A 21472-nucleotide genomic window follows, 5' to 3' on the forward strand; every position below is an offset into this window, starting at 1 on the left:
TGCACACACTTTACTCTTGTAGAACTTAGTTCTGTCTATTATCTTTTTACTTATCATCAACTATCTATCCACCATAACTCCTCCATGGCTATTATTATATCCTTTTTACATCAGTGGGTATAGGACATAGAAAACTAAGGCTCAGAGAAGTTAAACCACTTGACCAAGTCATGCAAATAGTAGGTCACAGAGCTAAAATTCAAGCTCAGAGTCTGGCTCCAGGGTCTATGTCTTTAACCACTTCTCTATTCTCTCTAATGCATCATAACCTGGGAGTAGAGAGAAAAGTCTATCTCCTCCTTGACTAAATTTTTTTTCTCTAAAAAGACTTAGAGAGATTTGTCCAAGTCTGTTGATACAGGAAAGAGTGAGCAGGAATGGAAACATTTGTTGTGCATTTACTACCAGCTGAGCACAGTGTTAGGAACTTCTTGTATATAATTTTGTGGTCTCTTTATCGTATTAAGCTACATTCAATATTATCTTAGTTTACTAATTAGAAAACAGAGATTCAGAGTTTTTTAAAAAAAAACTTGCCAAGAACACACAGCTAGTATGGGACTAAGCCACGAATTTAAAAACAGGATTGAGTGTTCCCCACTACAGGAATATTTTACTTCCTATCACAATCCTATGAATGGGGATATAACCCAGGCTTTGCATCCTACCTTGATAAATATTGTCCTGACGTGAGATTTGCAGTTTCCACATCCATGCAGTTCACTGTGCTGGGAATGAGAGCAAGTTCTGGCTGGATCATGGTGGCGGTGGCTACAGCTCTTGCAACCAGTTCCATGGCATCTTGTACATAGTACTCAAAGACAGACTGTGTTGTTTTTCCATGAGCAATCAGCCCTAAGGGCAGACCTTCTGTCCTCAGTTTCTCAACATTCTGGGAATCCCCCAGTACCCAACGAAGTTCAGGGAGCATTACCCCAAACTGGGTGGTAATTTCGAAAATCCGTCGGATACTTTCCATGTCGCAGCCAAACATCACCATTGTGGGTGTACTGTTCTTAATGCTCTCCAGCTGGACCTGCAGGAAGCTCAAGAGGTCCTCAGTGGAGGAGAGGTTGATGGTGATGTTGATGATAGAGCCCAGGTGGAACTTGGAATTATTCTGGGTAAGGAGGAGGAAGTCGGTGATGTTCCAGTCTTCCTGGCACAGCAACAAGCTAAAATTGTACCAGTTGTTCATGGTCAGGATTGAGACAGTGACATCAGCATCAGAACTTAATGAATTTTCTAAACTCAGTTGGAGGTGAAGGGGATTCTGTATTTAAAGATATGAAAAAGAAGAATTAGAACGTATTGGCCAAAGATTATAACAGAGGGTACTTTTACTTTCTTGTGAGGCTTAATCTTTTATTTTTCCCTGTGATATTCAAGTGCCTCTGGGATAAAATTCACATAATTTGGAAAGCTGTGTTTCCTGTCTAATGGAATTGATTTCTTGCAACTGATTTCCTTATAATTTATGCTTAAAGTACTAGAGGCCGATGGTTCTTGGTATAAATGTCAGGGGTAACATGACTATGCATTTAGTCTTAAATTTTTATCAGGCTTGCCTGCTTCCTTACAGACAGTCCCCTTTAGGCACCCCATTTCTAATTATCCCTGTTCATAACTCATTTGTTAAATTTTCCTGTCAGGTGAAATAATTGAAAGAAATTACTTTTGCTTTCCTTTAAAACTACTAGCAGAAAAATCTTAAAACAGTGCCGATACTTGTATAAGGATGGTGTGGAAAAAGGATGCCCTATAGTTTCCCAAACTTCTAGCTGCTGAGGAAGGCAATTGTTCTAATATATGTGGTACCATGGCCTGAATGTTTATGTTTCCCCCCAATATTTATGTTGACATCCTAATCCCCAGTGTGATGGTATTAGGAGGTGGGACCTTTGGGAATTAATGAGGGCAGAACCCCTCACAAGTGAGATTATGAGATTCATGCCCAAGGGGTTCAAGAGAATTCCCTTACTCCTTCTGTCATGTGAAAACACATGAGAAGCTGGCAGCCTGCAACCTGGAAGAAGATCCCAACAATGCTGGGACCCTGGTCTTGAACTTCCCCTCTCCAGGACTGTGAGAAATAAAATTCTATTGTTTACAAGCTACCCAGTCTGTGGCACAGCAGTCTAAATACACTAATATGTGTGTGCTTAGTTGCTCAGCCATGTCTGACTCTTTGTAACCCCAATTACTGTAGCCTGCCAGGCTCCTCCATCCATGGGATTCTCCAGGCAAGAATACTGAAGTGGGTTGTCATTTCCTCCTCCAGGGGATCTTCCTGACCCAGGGATCAAACCTACATCTCCTGTGTCTTCTGCATTGCAGGCAGATTCTTTACCACTAAGCCACTGGGGAAGCACCCCAAATACACTAAGACATATGGAATAATTAACAATATACTCAATCAAAATTAAATACATAGTCTAACATTGAAGATTAGATTGCATTTCTATATCTACTGAGACTGGATTCTCGCTGTGAAAGGTGAAATTGTGCCATTTAAACACACATATATAACTTCCATCACAATTTCATCTACTTATAGAACTCACCAACTCAATGAAGGGAGAGAATCTTATTTGAAAAATCACAAATTACTAATCATATAGGTGAAGTAGAGATAGTCCTCTAATGAGTAAATCTGTTCTCCTTGAGAGCAGGCATTTGACATATTTATCCTGTAACACTGACATCCTTAGAATTGTTAACATAATCCTTTATACAAGGTAGGTGTACAATAGATATGGGTCAAATTGAACTAAATACATTCACATTTTCGAGTTATCAGACTGTTGAACTATTTTTGAGAACTTGCCAAACATTCAGGTTAATAATATACGTAGAAAAATGAGGACTTTCACAGTGAAGTTTCATTCCCTGGTACAAAACTAAAGTGTAGCTTTTCCTTACCCAGCAAAAAGAGTGTAAAAAAAATAGTTTGAGCTGAACTTGAATAATTTGAAGGGTTAAAAGGATTCTGATATGTGTAGAGGAAGGAGTGAAGATTCCAAAGGAATTTATGGGAGAAAAACTATGACCAAAGGCAGGAAATGAGAGTAATCATATGGTAAGTAGGCATTGCAGGCAGACGCTTTAACCTCTGAGCCACCAGGGAAGCCCTAAGTAGGAGGGAGTCTTAAAATTTATTTTGAGAATTTGACTTTTGTCCTTCCAAATTAAGCTGTGAGCAGGACTTGTAATGATAAAAGCAGAGCTTTTGGAGGATTGTCTATGGGCTCCATTCGAAAAGGAGAGGGAAAATAAGACTTTCAGGATTTCATTTAGGTGCTAAGGGTTTTAACTGGAAACCAGTGTTGGTAATGATAGCTAGAATGATAAAAAAAGGTTTCAAATTAAAATTTAGGAACTTTCTGGTGGTGCAGTGGCTAAGACTCCCACTTCCAATGCAGGCGGGCCAGGTTCAATCCCTGGGCAAGGAACTAGATGCCACATGCTGCATGTAAGAGTTTTTGCATGCTGTGACTAAAGATCCTGCATGCCAAAACTAAGACCCAGCACAGCCAAGTAAATAGAAAAAAAAAAAAAAGTTAAAATTTATCGACAATATATTTATCAGATATAAGAGACAGATAAAGAAAGGTGTCAGAAAATCAGTAGACAGTATCCAGTAGGTGGTTCCTGTTTCCTGGCTTGGGATGCCATAGAGCCGTATAAGATAAATGAACAGAAGCTTCACTTCCTCACTCCTGCTATTGATGAATATAAACTACTCCAGAGAGTTCTCTCTGTCCTCCCTTTTTAACTTTCTTCTTTTCCTTCTTTCTTTTTATTTCCTCCTCTGCCTTAACCTTATTCCAGAATCAACAAACAAGTTTTACATTTAGCTGGCAGGAACAAATTATGCCCAACTGTTTTCTTGGCCTCAGTTCCCTATTCTGTTCCCAGTTTTCTTTCTAAAACATAAATATGACCATACCATTCTTCTGCACCTCTGAATCACCCATAAGACAAATAGTAAAATCAACAGTATGGCTTAGGAGGCCATTCTTAGTCTTTAACTTCACCTCCAACACTCCAAGCATGCACCCTAAGACAAGTCATAGTGGAAAATTTACTTTTCATGGATCAGAGTGAGCATTTTCACATCTAAACAAATTTGAAATGCTGAATTCTCCACCTGGGAATGTATTTGCCTGTATTCATATTCATTTTTCAGAACTCAGCTCTTCCATCAGATTTCCAGAAACTAGTTTATGTTCCATTTACTACTGTTCCTGCTGCTGATCTTTTTTTTTTTTTTTCTCACAATATTTTTGCCCTTTTATTTCCTGCAATAGTGAACTGGATTTTTGTTTATTTGATTGCTCCTCTGACTGCTGCCCAGGCAGAATTAATCATCTCATGTGTGTGTCAGGTTGTCATTTTGTTCATCTCTCTATTACAGTTCTCTTCACACATATGTTAGTTATTTGGTTAAGTGCGAGACTTGCAGGTTCAATTCCTGGGTCAGGAAGATCCGCTGGAGAAGGGATAGACTACCCACTCTAGTATTCTTGGGCTTCCCTTGTGGCTCAGCTGGTAAAGAATCCACCTGCAATGTGGGAGACCTGGGTTCGATCCCTGGGTTGGAAGATCCCCTGGAGAAGGGAAAGGCTACCCACTCCAGTATTCTGGCCTGGAGAATTCCTTGGCCTATACAGTCCATGGGGTCGCAAAGAGTCTGACACGACTGAACGACTCTCACTTTCACTGTACCTCTCACAATAGAATGGAAGCTTCTTTAGGATGAGGACCATGTCTCAACCATCTCTTCTAGCACAGCTCTTAGTTAACCAGTGATACTATTTATCAATTGGAATTTTCTTTTGTTCATCTCAAGTACTGAGCTATGATCATAATCTTGTCACCAGAAGACTGAGAAGAAGACCATTTCCAGCAGAGCTTCAAAACCCAATATTTTTCCCCCAGTTGGAACAAAGGCCCATCCATGCACTTCCTACAGAAGGATTCATTAAATTGGTATATGAGGATCAGTTTCTAATAGAGGCAAAACTGAAAATGTTCTCCTCTTGCTAAATGGAAAGTAACAGTAGCTAATCACATTGAGCATTCAGTGTGCCAGGGAAACATGCATTTGGCATGAGAGAGTGACAGAGGAATAAAATGAAGATACTACCCCCCACCATGGTTAATGATTAATCCATATAATCATAGCTATCCCTACTAAGAATTCTATTAAGAAAGTACAGATGTGGAAGTTAATCCTTACACAAACTTAAGGAACACAACTCTTCAAATAAATACTTATTAAATAATATAGAAACATCTAGTAATATTGTATTTATTCAGCAGCCTCAGATGCATCATCTCCTAATTTCTCTCCATAGAATAATAAAGGGAAAGGCATGTTTATGTGTGTGTGAGTACACATATGACACAGATATGAAAACTTATAACAAAAAACTTCAAGCCTAATAGGAAAACTTTTAGCAAGATCTGGAACAAAAATTAAACAAGACCTATCAAATGAAACTGAGACTCAAAATCTATGTCTTACATATAGTTTGCTATTTTTCAAAAGAATAACCCATGGTCTGAAAGAAGGTATAATAAAAAAATAAATAAAAAAAAGTCCACATTGTTTATTTCCTAAATCAGAGGTCCAATAACAAAACAACCCAAGAATCAGGAAGCCTCTCCCAACCATGTTGATAGTTATAGAAAACTGCCTTGTAAGTACATTAAATTTATGTAAATTAAAATATACAGGCTCAGTAGAATGTTAGGGGGAGAGAAAAAATGAAATTAAATAGTATTGATAATTCTAATTATCCTAAGTGAGTGTATTCATTATTATATATGACTATTATATACATGTATTATTATATACTGTAATAAATGTTATTATACATAGTTATATATACAAAATCACATATCTCAAATTTAATAGGTAATTTTAAAAACTGCAGTATGGTTTACATATATTACTTTCAGATATGCAAATTTATTATGAAGTGATCACCATGATAAGTCCAACAACCATCTATCACCATTCAAAGTTATTACAGTGTTATTGACTACTTTATTCCTTAAGCTATCATAACTTATTTATTTTATAACTGGTAGTTTGTATCTTTTAACCTCACCTCTTTCATCCAACACTCTTCACCTCTGGTAACCACCAGTTTTTTCTCTTTATAAATATGTTTCTGCTTTATTTTATTTGTTGATTTGTTTTGTTTCTCAGATTCCACATATAAGTGAAATCACATGGTATTTGTCTTTCACTGTTTGACTTATTTCACTTAATATAATACCCTCTAGATCCATCTATGTTATCACACATGGCAAGATTTCATTTTTTTGTGTGTGTGGCTGGGTAATATTTCATTGTGTGTGTGCATATGTGTTTATCACATATCTGGTTTATCCACTTATTTTTTTTTAAATTTATTTTTTATCAGAGTATAGTTGATGTTGTGTTGGCTTTGTGAAACTTAGAAAAGATACACACATCTCAAAGTTCACTGCAGTACTATTTACAATAGCCAAGACATGGAAGCAACCTAGAAGTTCATTGACAGAGAAATGGATAGAGAAGATATGGTATATATATACATCTATCCATTCATCTTTCAATGGACATTTAGATTGTTTCTGTGTGTGTGTGCACTAAGTTGCTTCAGGCCTGTCCAACTTTTTCAACCCTATGGATCATAGCCCACCAGGCTCCTCCGTCCATGGGATTCTCTAGGCAAGAATACTGGAATGGGTTGCCATGCCATCCTTCAGGGGATCTTCCCAACCCAATGATGGAAACTGCGTCTCTTAGTCTCCTGCATTAGCAGGCAGGTTCTTTATCATTAGTGCCACTTGAGAAGCCCTTAGATTGTTTCTGTATCTTGGCTAATTTAAGACATTTTCAAATGCAATTTTCTTATTCTTTGGATTGAATCTTTATTACTACAGAAAATGACATGTCACTCTACCCCACTGATTTTTAGATTTTTATTCCCATCATAATCTGCTTCTACATGATTTTGGAAGCTGAAATCCCTAAAAGTATAGGACAAGAAGTGTGGATGGGGAATGGCCATGTTGAAATGTACTCATGGAATGAAATCTCACCAAGACAAGTGCAGAGCAGGAGGGAGAGAGGAATTTCCAAGTTGGCAATGCAGTTGCCAGTGTCAGAGAATTGCAAAAATGTCAGAGATTTATTCACTGGTGTAAGGGAAGATGGGTTCAACTGCGATGGATCACAGTGGATTTACAACTAGTAAAAGATTTGTTCTTCAGTTGTGTCCAACTCTTTGTGACCCCATGGACTTCAGCATGCCAGGCTTCCCTGTCCTTCACTATCTCTCAGAGTTTGCTCAAATTCATGTCCATTGAATTGGTGATGCTGTCTAACCATCTCGTCCTCTGTCGTCTTCTTGCTTTTCGCCTTCAATTTTTCCTAGCAGTGAGTATGAGTAATGAGTTTATGTGCTCAGTCATGTCTGACTCTTTGCTAACCTATGGACTGTAGCCTTCCAGGCTCCTCTATCCATGGGATTTTCCAGGCAAGAATACTTGTAGGGGTTACCATTTCCTTTTCCAGGGGATCTTCCTGATCCAGGGATCGAACCCATGTCTCCTGCATTGCAGGTGGATTCTTTACCCACTTGAGCCATTGGGGAAGCCTCTTTGCTGCATCAGGGGCTTTTCCAATAGGTGGGCTCTTTCCATCAGGTGGTCAAAGTATTGGAGCTTCAGCTTCAGCATCAGTCCTTCCAATGAATATTCAGAGTTGATTTCCATTAGGATTGACAAGCTTGGTCTCCCTGTAGTCCAAGGGACTCTCAAACGTTTTCTCCAAGACCACACTGTGCTCAGCCTCGTTTATGGTCCAACTCTCACATCCATACATGACTACTGGAAAAACCATACCTTTGACTCTGTGGACCTTTGTTGGCAAAGTGGTGTCTTTGCTTTTTAGTATGCTGTCTAGGTTTGTAATGGAGAAGGCACTGGTGACCCACTCCAGTCCTCTTGCCTGGAAAATCCCATGGATGGAGGAGCCTGGTGGGCTGCAGTCCATGGGGTCGCTAAGAATTGGACACGACTGAGCGACTTCACTTTCACTTTTCACTTTCATGCATCGGAGAAGGAAATGGCAACCCACTCCAGTGTTCTTGCCTGGAGAATCCCGGAGATGGGGGAGCCTGGTGGACTGCCATCTATGGGGTCGCACAGAGTTGGACATGACTGAAATGACTTAGCAGCAGCAGATTTGTAATAGCTTTCCTTCCAAGGAGCAAGAGTCTTTTATTTTCATGATTACAGTCACCATCCACAGCAATTTTGGAGTCCAAGAAAATAAAATTGGTCACTGCTTCCACTTTTTCCCCATCTATTTGCCATGAAGCAATGGGATTGGATGCCATGATCTTAGTTTTTTAATGTTGTGTGTTAAGCCAGCTTTTTCACTCTACACTTTCACCCTCATCAAGAGGCTCTTTAGTTACTCTTCACTTTCTGCCATTAAAGAGATATCATATGCATATATGAGGTTGTTGATATTGACAATCTTGATTCCAGCTTATGATTCACTCAGCCAGACACTTCCCATGATGTACTCTGCATATAAGTTAAATAAGCAGGGTGACAATATACAGCTTTATCATACAAGTTTCCCAATTTTGAACCATTTTTTCCATATCCAGTTCTGTTGCTTCTTGATGTGGATACAGGTTTCTCAGGAGACAGGAAAGATGATCTGTTATTTGCATCTCTTAAGGGCTTCCCTTGTGGCTCAGCTGGTAAAGAATCACCAGCAATGTGAGGGACCTGGGTTTGATCCCTGGGTTGGGAAGATCCCCTGGAGAAGGGAAAGGCTACTCACTCCAGGATTCTGGCCTGGAGAATTCCATGGACTATATAGTCCATGGGGTCACAAAGAGTCAGACACAACTGAACAACTTTCACTGTCACTTTCCAAGGCTTTTTCACAGTTTGTTGTGATCCACACAGTCTATGCTTTAGCATAGACCATGAAGCAGAAGTAGATATTTTTCTGTAATTCCTTTGCTTTCTCTATGATCCAACAAATGTTGGCAATTTGATTTCTGGTTCCTCTGCCTTTTCTAAATCCAGCTTGTCCACCTGGAAGTTCTCAGTTCACATATTGCCAAAACCCAGCTTGAAGGATTTTGAGCACAACCTTACTAGCATGTGAAATGAGTGCAATTGTATGATAGTTTGAACATTCTTTGGCACCTCCCTTCTTTGGGATTGGAATGAAAACTGATTTTTCCAGTCCTGTGGCCACTGCTGAGTTTTCCAAATTTGCTGATCTATTGAGTGCAGCACTTTCACAGCATCATCTTTTAGGATTTGAAATAGCTCAGCCAGAATTCCATCTCTTCCACTAACTTTGTTTGTTGTAATGCTTCCTAAGGCCCACTTGACTTCACACTCCAGGATGTCTTGCTCTAGATGAGTGACCACACCATCATGGTTTTTCCAAAATGGTCATTAAGACCTTTTTTGTATAGTTCTTCTGTATATTCTTGCCACCTCATCTGCTTCTGATAGGTCCTTACTGTTTCTGTCCTTTATCGTGCCCAGCTTTATATGAAATTTGCCCTTGATATCTCCAATTTTCTTGAAGACATTGCTAGTCTTTCCCATTATATTGTTTTCCTCTATTTCTTTGCATTGTTCATTTAAGAATGCCTTTTTATCTCTCCTTGCTGTTCTCTGGAACTCAGCATTCACTTGGGCGTATCTTTCCCTTTCTCCCTTGCGTTTCACTTCTCTTCTTTCCTCAATTTGTTAAGACTTCTCAGAAAACCACTTTGCCTTCTTATATTTTTCTTTGGGATGGTTTTGGTCAAAGATTCCTATACAGTGTTAGGGATCTCTGTCCATAGTTCTTCAGGCACCCTGTCTACCAGATCTAATTCCTTGAATCTGTTCATCACCTCCACTGTATATCCCTTATGTATAATCATAGGGATTTAAATGATAACTGAAAGATCTAGTGGCTTTCCCCACTTTATTCAATGTAAGCCTGAATTTTGCAATAAGGAGCTGATGATCTGAACCACAGCCAGTTCACCATTCTGCAAAGAATATAATCAATCTGATTTTGGTATTGACCATTTAGCTATGTCCATGTGTAGAGTCATCTGCATGTGGACAGTCATCCCTATCCATGTGTTGTTGGAAGAGGGTATTTGCTATGACCAGTGTGTTCTCTTGACAAAAGTCTGCTAGTCTTTGTTCTGCTTCATTTTGTACCCCAAGTCCATACTTGCCTGTTACTCCAGGTATATCTTGACTTCCTACTTTTGCATTCCAATCCCCTAAGATGAAAAGGACATTTTTTTTTTTTTTTTGGTGTTAGTTCTAGAAGTTCTTGTAAGTCTTCATAGAACTGTTCAACTTCACCTTCTTTGGTATCAGTGGTTGGGGCATAGACTTAGATTACTGTGATGTTGAATGGTTTACCTTGGAAACGAACCGAGATCATTCTGTTATTTTTGAGACTGCATCGAAGTACTGCATTTTGGACTCTGTGTTGACTATGTTAACTATGTTAACTCTATGTTAACTCTTGTTGACTATGAGATTATTAGTTTAATGGCATAACCGAAAAAGAAAGAAACAACCAACCAACCAACCATTTCTTCTAAAGGATTCTTGCCCACAGAAGTAGATATAATGGTCATCTGAATTAAATTCACCCATTCGAGTCCATTTTAGTTCACTGATTCCTAAGATGCCAATGTTCACTCTTGCCATCTTCTGCTTGACCATGTCCATTTTATCTTGATTCAGGGACCTAACATCCCAGGTTCCTATGCAATATTGTTCTTTACAGCAGCAGACTTTCACCACCAGACCCATCCACAACTGAGTGTCATTTTCCTTTGGCTCAGCTTCTTCATTTCTTTCTGAAGCTATTAGTAATTGTCCTCTACTCTTCCCCGGTAGCATACTGGACACCTTCCAACCTGTGGGGCTTACCTTCTGGTGTCATATCTTTTTGCCTTTTCATACTGTTCATGGGGTTCTCACAGAAAAAATACTGGAGTGGTTTGCTAATCCCCCTCCAATGGACCATATTTTGTCAGAACCCTTCACTATGACCCGTCAGTCTTGGGTGGCCTGGCTACCCAATGGCTAGTAGCTTCCTTGATTTATGCTAGTCCGTTTGCCATGACAAGGCTGTGATCTATGAAGGTGAGCAAAAGATTAAAATTCCACAAAAAGAAAACCAGGCAAGAATGGTAACAAAATTTGGAAAAATAAAAATAATAGAGGAGCCATGCCTTAAGAGATATTAGAATATATCAGAAAATGCAATTTTTACATAACCATAATAATTAAAACAGGTAAGTACTAGCAAAAGGATTAACAGGTAAGTAAATAAAACAAACATTATTGTATATTGAGGTACACAGATTTAATATTCTAGTTTAATATACTTCATTTTAAAATTATAAGGAAATACTAAAGAAATACATATGAAGTGAGTTGAGAAAATAGATTGTTTGGGAAAATAAGCATCATTTAAATCCTAATTCTATGACATGTTAAAAATAAATTTCAGGCCATTTAAGAGTTAAAAGTACAATGTCAAATCATTAAAAGATAGAGTGAATAGGTATGTCTCAGAAAGCATAATGATAAAGAGAAATACATTAATAATATAATGTACTTTATTTGTAGCATTAAACAGCTCTCATAAACAAAAAATAAAGGAAAGTAAGAGACAAGATAATTTTTGCAACAAATCCAACAAAGAGTTAATGTTCACAAAAAACATATAAAGAACATTTACTAATCAAACAGTAAATAGAACCCTTGACTGAAAATTCATTCAATATAGAAAATTAGTTTTAAGCTCCAACTGTGAGCCATATTCTCTGTAAAAAAATTCCTGTTGTCTATACAGGGCGCACGAGAGAGAAAATATACAGATAAGTAGAGAAGTAAACATAGTATAATTATGCATTATGGAAATTACTGTAAATGAAACAAATAGATGCAGTGAGACTAGGAAAGGGGAAAGAGTAATAATTATGATCAGTAAGGTAGACGGATGCCAGTATTCACACTGTATGCGCACTCTCTAACTGGGACTTTAGGAAAAAATGAGGGATGTATATAAAAATGATTTATCACTATATACAGGTAAACATATATAATGATTTTTAAAAATACACATATAACTAAAAATGTGGTCCAATTTTGACCATCCATTCTTCTTTGACTAGGTACTATGTAGTCCCAGATAAATGGATGGAGCTACTACCTACTTCTATATTCCCTTGACTCTTCACTCACCTCTTTTGTAGTATCTACAGTGTTGTTTCTCAGAGCCTAAACTATCCTTGCTGGCTAGGTCTTCCTCAGTCAGCTGAGCTTTTCTCTCCTTCTCTGGGACAGTAACTCTAGTGGTCCCTACAACTTAGTAGTCCCTACAACCCATCTTTAACACCCGGCTTCACTGTTTACCAGCTGTGTGGCCTTCTACAAGTCAGTATCTCTGAGTCGTAAATTTCTCATCTCTAAAACAAGGAAAACATTACCCCCTACCTTATGGGTTTATTTTGGGAATCAAATGTGAGACTGATAATGCATGGATACTGATAACTGGCCCAGAGTGAGGGCGCAGTAAGTGACAGTTATTACAATTTTCTTAGAGTTAAGTCATTGTGTTGGACATGCTTGCTAAAGTGACTGCAATACATTTTTTTTTCCTTTGCTATTGCTCTTTTTCCTTTCACTTTTCTATTTTCACCCAACAGCCCCTGCAATAGGTATTTTTTTACAAATACCAATTATACCAACTCCTCAGTGGAAAAAGAGCAATTCCACTCCAGGATGGGAGCAGATATTTATTTGGAAGACAACATATTCACAGCAGAGCACACTCCCCACACAGCCAACAAACAAACAAACAAACAAACAACCCAAAACAAAAACTTCTTTCTTTGGTAACTAGCTCCAGTGTCACTTCACCTGTTAAGGAATCTGTGGCAACAGTTGCTGCAGATCCCCTATCAATCTTTGTTCTTCCCAAGAGCACAGAATCACCTATTTTGCAGATCAGTAAAAGTTTCAAAAGTAGGACTGTCTACAGGAAAGAGCTTGCCAGATGCTTTGAGTTATTCTCTGACAGAAGAGGTAATGAAACTGGGTTTGCCTTTCAGTTCAGTTGCTCAATCATGTCTGACTCTTTGCGACTCCATGAATCGCAGCACACCAGGCCTCCCTGTCCATCACCAACTCCTGGAGTCTACCCAAACCCATGTCCATCAAGTCGGTGATCCCATCCAACCATCTCATCCTCTGTCGTCCCCTTCTCCTCCTGCCCTCAATCTTTCCCAGCATCAGGGTCTTTTCAATTGAGTCAGCTCTTGGTGGCCAAAGTACTGGAGTTTCAGCTTCAACATCAGTCCTTCCAATGAACACCCAAATCTGATTTTCTTTAGGATGGACTGGTTGGATCTCCTTGCAGTCCAAGGGACTCTCAAGAGTCTTCTCCAACACCACAGTTCAAAAACATCAATTCTTCAGTGCTCAGCTTTCTTTATAGTCCAACTCTCACATCCATACATGAACATTGGAAAAACCATAGCCTTTACTAGGTGGACCTTTGTTGGCAAAGTAATGTCTGCTTTTTAATATGCTGTCTAGGTTGGTCATAACTTTCCTTCCAAGGAGTAAGTGTCTTTTAATTTCATGGCTGAAATCACCATCTGCAGTGATTTTGGAGCCCAGAAAAAGAAAATCAGCCATTGTTTCCACTGTTTCCCCATCTATTTGCCATGAAGTGATGGGACCAGATGCCATAATCTTAGTTTTCTGAATGTTGAGCTTTAAACCAACTTTTTCACTCTCCTCTTTCACTTTCATCAACAGGCTCTTTAGTTCTTCTCCACTTTCTGCCATAAGGGTTTGCCTTAAGAGTGGAGAAAAGATAGAAATTCTCTCAACTCTTTCCTGGGCAAGCAAATCCATTTAATTTTGACTTCTAGGCCAAAGCTCAGAAAGCTCAAATGAGCATAACATTTCCACTCCTTTTAAGAGATGAAATTCCCTTCTATTCCTAAGTCTGCTGATTGCTAAAGATGTTTAGGGGGCCCAGAACCACTTTCTACACTGCTATTACTGCTTCTCCAAGAGGTCACAGGAGGCTTGCTGTGTCTCATTACTTCACACCTCATTTGACCTATATTATATACAAGTCTCTTCCTTTCTGGAAATTAAATGTTAGTCCTTCAGAAGCCCAGGCTTTTAAATAAATTAACTGGGTTTTTTTTTTTTTTTAATGGTTTCATTAGGGATTTGGGCAAACAAAAGGCACAGGCCCTGCCCAGAAATTGTAATCTAATAATAACAATACAAATGAGAAGCAAATACCTACCAATGGCCCTAGTACTTTTTGCATATTATTTTGTCCTCACAATGACCTCATGAGGTGATTACAATGGTGAGCCTTCTTTAACAGATGACAAAATTGAGGCTCAGAAAAGAGCGGGTAATTTTCCCAAGGGTGCACTGCTACTAAGAAATAGAGCCTGGGTACAAAATACAAGTTTGTAAGACTTGAAAGACCAGACTTTTGGCCAGTATGTCATACTGCTTCCTCCACTTGGTAAGAACAAAATGTGCAGTAGAGCCCTAATGTTTGTATATTTAAAATGTATAGCGTCACTGATTTGCAAGTAATCCTAAAGGCTCATGGAATCAAGTCATTTTTAAGATGCATCATGGTGCAAGTTAGATGACATACCCTGTGCAACCGGCACATGGAAGCCAGCAAGGGGGTCAAGTCTGTTGCCCAGTGTACACACAACTTAGACATTTTCTTCCCATTTGTAGCAACTCTTGTAAAATAAAACCTTTATTTATTTATTTTTTAAATTTCTGGCCTCACCCCACAGCATGTGGGATGTTCCCAACCAGGGATCAAACTCGCTTCCCTTGCGTTGGAAGGTGGAGTCTTAACCACTGGACCACCGGGGAAGTCCCAAGACTTGTGTTTCTTCATCAACAACAATTTAACAATGAAAGCCAGTGGTATAATTAATGCCATCAGTTTTGTGTTTAGTAAAATAAATTTTGGAAAAGGTCACTTAAATTTTTGTTTTAGATTCTACTGAATTTCATGGACAAAACTATAACCTAAAATGTGCATGCTCAGTCACTCAGTCATGTCCTACTCTGTAACCCCGCGGACTATAGCCCACCAGGCTCCTCTGTCCAGGGGATTTTCCAGGCAAGAATACTGGAGTGGGTTGCCATTTCCTTCTCCAGGGGATCTTCCGATGCATGAAAGTGGAAAGTGAAAGGGAAGTTGCTCAGTCGTGTCCGACTCTTAGCGACCCCATGGACTGCAGCCTACCAGGCTCCTCCATCCATGGGGTTTTCCGGGCAACAGTACTGGAGTGGGGTGCCATTGATGCTTCAGAAGGCAGGATTATGGATACATGCCATAGGTGGCATAATGCTGCCAGTTATGCTTTGTGTGGTCTATTTCACTACAGCAGTTTGAGGAAAACGCAGACACATCATGTAGTGGGTACTCTTTGAACCAACTCAACCCTCTTCACCCTAGGCCAGTTTCCAAAAAGAGACGTTGGGGCGTAGCAGGTCAACTTGTGGCAATCACTCAAGCTTCCCATGTTGGGCTTTTGATCATTTTTTTTCCATTTTAGTTCCATCTAATCACTGATACTCAACTCTTTCATCTATGTTCCACCCATTTCTACCTTTTGTTGTGGATGGTTGTACTTTGTTTCTTTCACCTGACCGCTGGTAATTTTGAAAGCCTTTGGCTGTCATTCACTCTCTGAGCTCTGTCCTCCCAGCCCATGCATTCTAGATATACTCTGACTAGTTGCAATTTCCGGGGCTTAAAACTGTCACTGGTATACCTGGGGGAGGAAGGACTTTGGTTAAAAGAATGTTGCTACAGAAGATGTGTAGTCATATGGTGTTTGAAAGAGCAGTCAGCTCCAGCAAAATAGCCCAGTGTAGGAATATTGGCCCAGGTGGACCAGCGACAGGTAGTCATTGGAAATGTGAGCATTTAACGTCGGGAAAGACTAGTAGCAGGCAACAAGGTCCTTGGTCTGGGATTTAGGAGGTCACTGCAACTACCTGGGGAGCCTAGAGGAGAGGACACAGTGGCTCTATCTGGAGTAACTCTGATCTTTGTTTGAAGTGAGGCTCTGCCATTTACTTGTTCTGTGAGATAGACTCTGAAAATCATTTATCTTTGCAGAGCTTCATTTTACTTTTCTATGCAGTGAAAATGATACCACCTACCTTTCAAGGCTTGTGAGTATAAAATAACATAATATACACAAAGCATCAGCACACAGTAAATGGTAAGTGGCAGCTTATAATGCTGCTGCTGCTGAGATTGGGAATACTATACTAAGAGAGATGAAATATAAGGGCTAGACTGGTGTTACATTCAGTTTATTTAATGAACATTTGAGTATCTGTTTTGTGCCAGTCATCGAGTACTGACTAGTGGAACTACAGTAGTGAATAAGACCAATGTTACCTTTTCTTTTATGGACTTTAAAGTCTAGAGGGTACTATTATCAGCACCAAGACACAAGTCAAGGAGTAATTTAGACATAAAGCAGCAGACCAGTGACAAGAAATAGGGCCCAAAATTTGAGTCACGCTAAAAGGAATGGTGATTTGGTTTTTCAGTTTTAGTGAAAATGAAAATGAAAGTCACTCAGTCATGTCTGATTCTTTGCGACCCCATGGACTATACAGTCCTGGAATTTTCCAGGCCAGAATACTGGAGTGGGTAGCTTCTCCCTTCTCCAGGGGATCTTCCCAACCCAGGGGTGGAACCCAGGTCTCCCATATTGCAGGCAGATTCTTTACCAGCTGAACCACAAGGGAAGCCCAAGAATACTGGAGTGAATAGCCTATGCCTTCTCCAGTAGATCTTCCTGACCCAGGAATCAAACTGAGATCTCCTGCATTGAAGGCAGATTCTCTATGAACTGAGCTATGAGGGAAGTTTTAGATCACGAGGCAAATATCTTCATATCCTTCTTTCCTGCATTTCAGACCAGCTTGGGGAACTGGGACAAGACCAAGTTTACAGGTGATGATCATGGATGACTTAGAAGGGAGGGGAGGCTAGAAGAAGGCAGAATCTAACAATTAGGGGGCTTCCTTACATACTCAACATGTAGTAACTATTTGTTAAAAGTTAGCCTTATTATCATTGGTATTGTTAGCAAAATTAGCCCACTTCCTTTTACTGGCATAATTGATCCTTCTTTTATGACTCAGAGCAATCTGGTATCAACACTGGTGACTGTGCCTGACTGGGGGACCATGATGTGATCAGGGGCCATAGAGCCAGCTGGCTTCCATGTTGACTGAACCATGTAGGCTGGAGCTCTTGAGCCTCTCTAGAAAGTGTATTTTTTCTCTTCTCTGCCACTGAGTCAGGTTACCTACTATCCTTTTTTGTTCTGTCAGTGTGACTACTTTCATGGACTCCTTGCAGCTTTTTTAAAATATACTTTTGAGTTAGAAAAACAACATAACTCTCATGTCACAATTTTGTCTAAAATGAGATTAATATACTACCAAGACCATCTTATAAGTAAATATTGAGGAGGCTGTGAAATGGATTTGTTATGAGGACTGTTCTTGGGAACTTGACTTCCATTTCTTTAGCTGTGATAAGAGGATAATAATTAATAGCCAACCACCTACCTCTGAACAACGTGGAGATCACATGATGATATGCATGTGAAAGTGATTTATGAAGTAGAAAGCATTATAACAGGGAACTTGATGTATTTGCATATCTGTTTTCTAGACAGTAGGGAACAGGCAGGATGCATAAGCTGGATGGAGGTAAAGGAGGCATTTCTGGAGTGGGATATTCAAGTGAAATAACATTTTCAAATTCTATGCCAACTTTTTCATCTTCATATTACAGAGGACAAGGCTGTTTGTCACATTTCAAGAACTTTTGGAATAAAGATGTTGGTTTAAGAGTGGTTTGTTTTCCACACTCAGGTTTTAGTCAAATTAAGCAGTATTTGAATGAACCTGCACATTTATATATATCAGAGGCAGATAATTTATAAGATAGTTAAAATTTATCAAAGTATTCAAGCTACTGTTATAGACACTCTCTTCTGGGGACAAACTATAGCATATTTTCTTATAATGGGAACTACTGAAATGTGCACCACATAATTAAACCGTCTAGCAAGCAAACTAAATTTTCTATGGAAATTTGATTATTTTATGTCAATGTAGCTGGAAACTATTATTAAGAGATGGCTTATGTCACATGCTAATTTGCTTTTTTGTCCTAAGAATGAAAAGTCAGCTAAATGTTGATTATTTCTATTTTAAAATACCCTCCAGAACTGACACTACAGTTGACATAACCTTTTTTCTCAATTCCATAAGCCATTTTAAAATTGATACAAGTACATGTTTTGTACATTTAAACTATGGTTTGACTAATTGTGATATAACATAGCTTTCATATATTCTTGTTTAATATTCCAGATTAATTTTCATAATATTATAAAATTTATAAAATCAATTCAGTGGCATAATGGCTTCTTATTTCATTTGAAAATTTTGAAAAATTAGATGGATTTACATTTATTGCTTGCTACCTGACACTCACCAGTTTAATACTAGAAATAGTATTGTTCTTGTTTAGTCAGAACAATACTAAGTTGTGTCTGACTCTTTTTTGACCTCAAGGACTGTAGCCTGCCAGGCTCCTCTGTCCATGGGATTCTCCAGGTAAAAATATTGGAGTGGGTTGCCATTTCCTTCTCCAGGGGATCTTTCCACCCTAGGGATTGAACCTCCCTCTCCTGCATTGGGAGGCAGATTCTGTACCACTGAGCCACCAGGGAAGCCCAGAAACAGTATTAGCAAGACCTGAAATAGTATCTAATTAAATTTCCATTTTAGCACATTATTTCAAAACCTGTGATTTATTCATTATAATTAAGGTTTGCTGCAATAAATTTTATTTCACTTGAATTAATAAGCACACATTAGCATAATTAATTCTTTTTACCTTTCAAATCGTGTTTCAAAGTAAGAAGGCATTAGAAATACTGAATTTAGTTTCAAAGTCTCTGGTCACAGAGGGAGTACTTTCTCGTGAATTAATAATCATACTCTTACAAGCAGTTCTGGTGATTTCAGGTCCAAAATGATGAATTCTGAATGAACAGGCCTATGTTGACTCAGGATGGTCTGTGTGAGCATTGTCACTTATTGCGAAATGATCTATTTGGTTAGTTTTCAAATTTAAGGTTTGGATTGTATCTGGCCCTGTTGTGAACTCACTTGTCAAATCATTGCCTACATCCACTCAAGGTCAGTAATAACCAAATAAGGCAGAAACATTAAGTTTGAATGTCCACCAAAAGTCAATTATTGCTCTTATGATTTTATCATTTGATTAGTAAGGGATCTTAAAGCTCACTTAACTTAAACTCCTGTACAGTTTACAGAATGCCATGTATTAAGGGGCAAGAGTGAGTTAAAGGTCCTTTTCTTTCTATTTGCAAAGCTAATCATTTGTTTAATTGAGGTGGTCTGTCTTCCTTAGAGTCTTTTGTGAATATGACTAGATTTTAATATTCATGAATATCTACTTGTGTTTAATTTTATTTTAAAGGAATGATTCAGGCTCAGCCCAAACTTGCACACTCTAATATCTCTCTGTAGTCTTTAAGTCACAAACAACTGCCTTTTATGAGAGAGGTATAAAGAATACACTGATTTATGAATTCACTAATTTTTCTTCTCCACTGTGACAAACATATACAAGCATATCATGTCTTGAAACAGAAACATTAATTTCTAACACATCTAGTGCTAAAAAGAATTAAATCAAATAAAATGGATTTTCTGGTTTTCCATCCAACTTACTATATGCCCTGGAATATAGTATAGGAATATCTTTCTGGAATTACTGTCCATATATATTTATTCTGTTAGCATTAGTTAGTCTCTGTTGGCATTATTTTCTGTTAAACTCTTGCATATAACACCAAAAGCCTTTAGGCTTTAAAATGAGAAGGACTACCAAAGATCATCATTGTTTTCCAAGTCAGTCCTGGAAGCATAGACCCAAGAGGTCAGGGACCTTGAGAGGTCTTTATTTTTTCCAGAATAAAAGAGAATCGATAACCCAGCCTTTATAATCTAGTTCAGCATTTCAAAGTGATAAATTCACAATGTTGATGATTTTCTCTCTTCCTCTGCCTGTCCTGGATGATCCTGGAGAGTCCTGATATCCTGTCTCTTGCCATCCTTTCCAGATTATGTAAAATCCATCAGAGCTGACTGTTACCTCTTTGTTTTCTAGCCATCATGCTTATCTCCCTTGATGCACAATAGTGGTGTCATCTTGTCCTGTATATTCAATTGTCTAAATATATCTTAGTTTCCTTTGATCTTGGAAGCCAACTCAGAAACCTTGGAATTTCCTAAGTGCTTCACCTCTCTTGCCACTACATCCATGGGTCATTTTCTTTGCCCAGAACCTTTACCTCTCTTTTTGCATCACTAACTCCCCATCAGCTTCCAAGACTGTGTGTAGGTTTCTTTTCCCCAGTTAAACATTCTTATTTGCCTCACCCTCAAGCTACAGTCGGAGAAGGCAATGGCAACCCACTCCAGTACTCTTGCCTGGAAAATCCCATGGACGGAGGAGCCTGGTGGGCTGCAGTTCATGGGTTCGCTGTCGGGCACGACTGAGTGACTTCACTTTCACTTTTCACTTTCATGCATTGGAGAAGGAAATGGCAATCCACTCCAGTGTTCTTGCCTGGAGAATCCCAGGGACAGGGGAGCCTGGTGGGCTGCCGTTTTTGGGGTCGCACAGAGTCGAACACGACTGAAGTGACTTAGCAGTAGCAGCAAGCTGCAGTACTTGCCTCTTTTATCTGTGCCCCACCATACTCTGTACATCTGTCTCTCTTTATTACAAGGCATAATCATTAATTTACTCATCTCTTTCTTTCCCTGGACTATTTGGGGGCTAGAGATGTCCCTTTTATAGTGAAATCCTGAGTAATGTTGCCCAGAAAATAAGAGACTCACAGAGAAGAACTGTTGGTTGAATGAATAAATGGTGATGTGTGGTTTAGATTTAGATAGGGAGGTCTGACCTTTACCTGAGATGTATGTCTATTTTTTATGAGTCATTTTCCTTCCTGTTTGACTAATATGGTGTCTCTCTAGAGCCAAGAATGATTATTATCTGCTTCCCCATAAAATCTTATCCTTCCAGATGACACAAATCTTTGCTGATGTCAATCAGAAGAGTGGCACCAGAATGCCAAGAGGATTGACAGAATTGCTCAAGTGCATATGTGCCCCAGGCACTGTTTAGAAATACAAGTGAATCTGTATATGCGCAAACTCGGTGTATGTCAGTCAACTTCTTTACACTAAA

The 21472-nt window shown here is 38.9% G+C and overlaps 1 protein-coding gene across 1 annotated transcript in view; it reads right to left on the bottom strand.

Annotated features, from left to right (window-relative positions):
* The window catches only part of GRIN3A (glutamate ionotropic receptor NMDA type subunit 3A), a 212291-nt gene that overhangs the window by 147413 nt on the left and 43406 nt on the right, over positions 1-21472 (bottom strand). The window contains exon 2 of the mRNA XM_025282153.3: positions 669-1273. Within this exon, the coding sequence (XP_025137938.2) occupies positions 669-1273 (605 nt within the window). The remainder of the gene's footprint in view (positions 1-668; positions 1274-21472) is intronic.

Source organism: Bubalus bubalis, chromosome 3 (genome assembly GCF_019923935.1).
Source record: "Bubalus bubalis isolate 160015118507 breed Murrah chromosome 3, NDDB_SH_1, whole genome shotgun sequence".
NCBI lineage: Eukaryota > Metazoa > Chordata > Mammalia > Artiodactyla > Bovidae > Bubalus > Bubalus bubalis.